This window comes from Propithecus coquereli, unplaced genomic scaffold (assembly GCF_000956105.1).
Source record: "Propithecus coquereli isolate 6110/MARCELLA unplaced genomic scaffold, Pcoq_1.0 Scaffold244, whole genome shotgun sequence".
Taxonomy (NCBI): Eukaryota; Metazoa; Chordata; class Mammalia; order Primates; family Indriidae; genus Propithecus; species Propithecus coquereli.
Window position 1 is genome coordinate 870,733 of NW_012147997.1, and position 2,520 is coordinate 873,252.

General features: G+C 32.5%; 1 protein-coding gene across 1 annotated transcript in view; it reads right to left on the reverse strand.

Annotated features, from left to right (window-relative positions):
- Nucleotides 1-2,520, reverse strand: part of COL19A1 (collagen, type XIX, alpha 1) — a 383,175-nt gene that overhangs the window by 368,623 nt on the left and 12,032 nt on the right. Inside the window, exons 2-3 of the mRNA XM_012646513.1 lie at nucleotides 1,152-1,278; nucleotides 384-405 (exon numbers count right to left, since the gene is read on the reverse strand). Of these exons, the coding sequence (XP_012501967.1) occupies nucleotides 384-405; nucleotides 1,152-1,242 (113 nt within the window). The 5' untranslated portion in view covers nucleotides 1,243-1,278. The remainder of the gene's footprint in view (nucleotides 1-383; nucleotides 406-1,151; nucleotides 1,279-2,520) is intronic.

Consider the following 2,520-nt stretch of genomic DNA (forward strand, 5'->3'; position numbering starts at 1 on the left):
TGAGTCACTGCTAATTTATTTCTTACTGAAGAAAGAATTCTCTCCCAAAACTGTATGACAGCCACAGGATGTCTTTTATGCAGCAATAGAATATTCAAACTTTCATGTGGATTATTTTAGAAAATGCACCTCCTGCCAAATTAGTAAAAAATCATAAAAACTTACAAGACACTCTGAAAGACTAAGATTTGTTGTATCTTTATAAGTAATTGTTATTATTTTATGTGTACCTCAAACTCAAAGTCTCCACTAGAGTGAGTTTATACCTGTTTTGAAAAAATTATTAAAGAAATATTTGAAAGATTAAGCATAATAAGACTCACGGTCTCAGAATACATCATCACATGTGATCATCAGAATATATTATATTTGATCCATTGCACAGAAGGAGAGGTGAAGTTTTCTCTTTCCCTGGCAAATGGCTTCTCCAATGTGTCTAATTCAACTTTGTAATATGAATTACACCTACGTCAGTAACTTACGTATACTCAATGTTCAAGAAAAGTCTTTCTGATTAACTACATAATCAATTTTAAAAATCGGAGTTGGAAGTAAATATTTCAAATTGCCTTTAAGCCCCGTAGAAGTATTTATGAGAACACTGATACATTTAACAATTGCAAATAAATATTGTCTGTTTAGTTAGAAAAGTACTCTGAAGATCTGTCAGCCTTTTATTTGCCTCATCTGAGAGAAAACAAAACTGACACAATTAAACCACATTTCCTTCAACACCTCCTATTTTTCCCTAATTAAGATTAGATATGTCCTCATTAATACTAATTAGTGATGAGTTTCCATACTTATAACTTTAATAACTAATACTTGAAGGGGAAAGGGAAAGATATATAACATCATATATACACACACAGGTGCATACGCATATATTTATATTTGTAAATATCAATGACAAGAAGGAATGGCTATGTAAACTAATAAAACATGCATATGAAAAAATTAGGTAATTTTGGAGATTCTCGAAGATCATGTTAAGGTCAAAGGGGAAGACAATGAATTATAATTTATTCTGTACTACTAGATTTAATATATGGCCTCTTCAACCTTAACAAGATTTGTTTTAATGATTTCTTTCAATGATTTAAAGACTATAAATAACATTTAGTGATTAGGCAAAGAAGCGGCCTGGATACCTGGCTTGTCCCTAACAGTCACGGAAGCGGAAGCAGGAAGCAGGAACATCGCCACCCAAAGCCAAAGTTTCCAAGAGCCAGTGTGCCTCATCGTGCCTTGAAACCATATGAACAAGTGGCCACGGATCTAAAACAGAAAAAGAAATCCAAGTTAAGTTTATCTTATGCAGCTTTGTTCATCATCTCCAGAAAATCCTCATCAACAAAGAGAAAAACAATAGATTTGTATACTATCTTTAATCATATAATAAGGTATATGATTATGTCATATATCTAATTATGTATATCAATACATACCTTAATCTGTATGAAAGAGCTCTGAAAATATTTTCAGATTAGTTACCACTTAATTATCAATATCAATACCGCCTCTTATAACTTATATTTTCTCTTTTTTGAAGTGTTTTTTAAAGCCACACCACTTACAATGATTTATATTTTTATTTAAAAATTGTGAAAAAATACACATAATATAAAACTTACATTCTTAACCATTTTTAAGTGTAAAGTTCAGTGAAATTAAGTATATCTACATTGATGCGCAACCATTGCTGTCACTCATCTGCAGAACTCTTCATCTTGCAAAGCTGAAACCGTGACCATTAAAAACTAACTTCCCATTCTCCTCTTCCCAACCCCTCACAGCCATCATTATACTTTCTGTCTCTATGAATTTGACTACTCTAGGTACTTCACATAAGTGGAATCTTTCAGTATTTGTCTTTGTGTGACCTCATTTCATTTAACGTATGTCCTCTAAAGGTTCATCCATTTTACAGCATGTGTCAGAATTTCCTTCCTTTTCAAGGCTGAATAGTATTCCATCGTATGTACACACCACATTGTGCTTATCCATTCATTCATCAGTGGACATTTAGGTTGCTCCTATCTTTTGACTGCTGTGAATTATACTGCTATGAACATGGATGTACAAATATCTATTTGAGTCTCTGCTTTAAATTCTTTTGGGTATATACCTAGAACCAGAGTTGAATTGCTGGATCATACAGTAGTTCTATTTTTAATTTTCTGAGGAACCACCATACTTTTTTCCATAGCAGCTACACTGTTTTCATTCCCACCAACAATGCACAAGGGCTTCAATTTCTCCATATCCTAGATAACAACTTGGAATTAATATTTTATTTCACTCTTTGATAATTGCCATCCTAATGTGTGAGAGATGATATCTCCCTGTGGTTTGGATTTGCATTTCTCTAATTATCAGTGATGTCAAGCACATTTTCATGTGATTATTGGCCATTCGTATATTTTCTTCGGAAACATGTCTATCCAAATCCTTTGCTCATTTTTTAATCTGGTTGTTTATTTTACTGCTGTTGAATTGTAGGAATTCTTTATATATTCT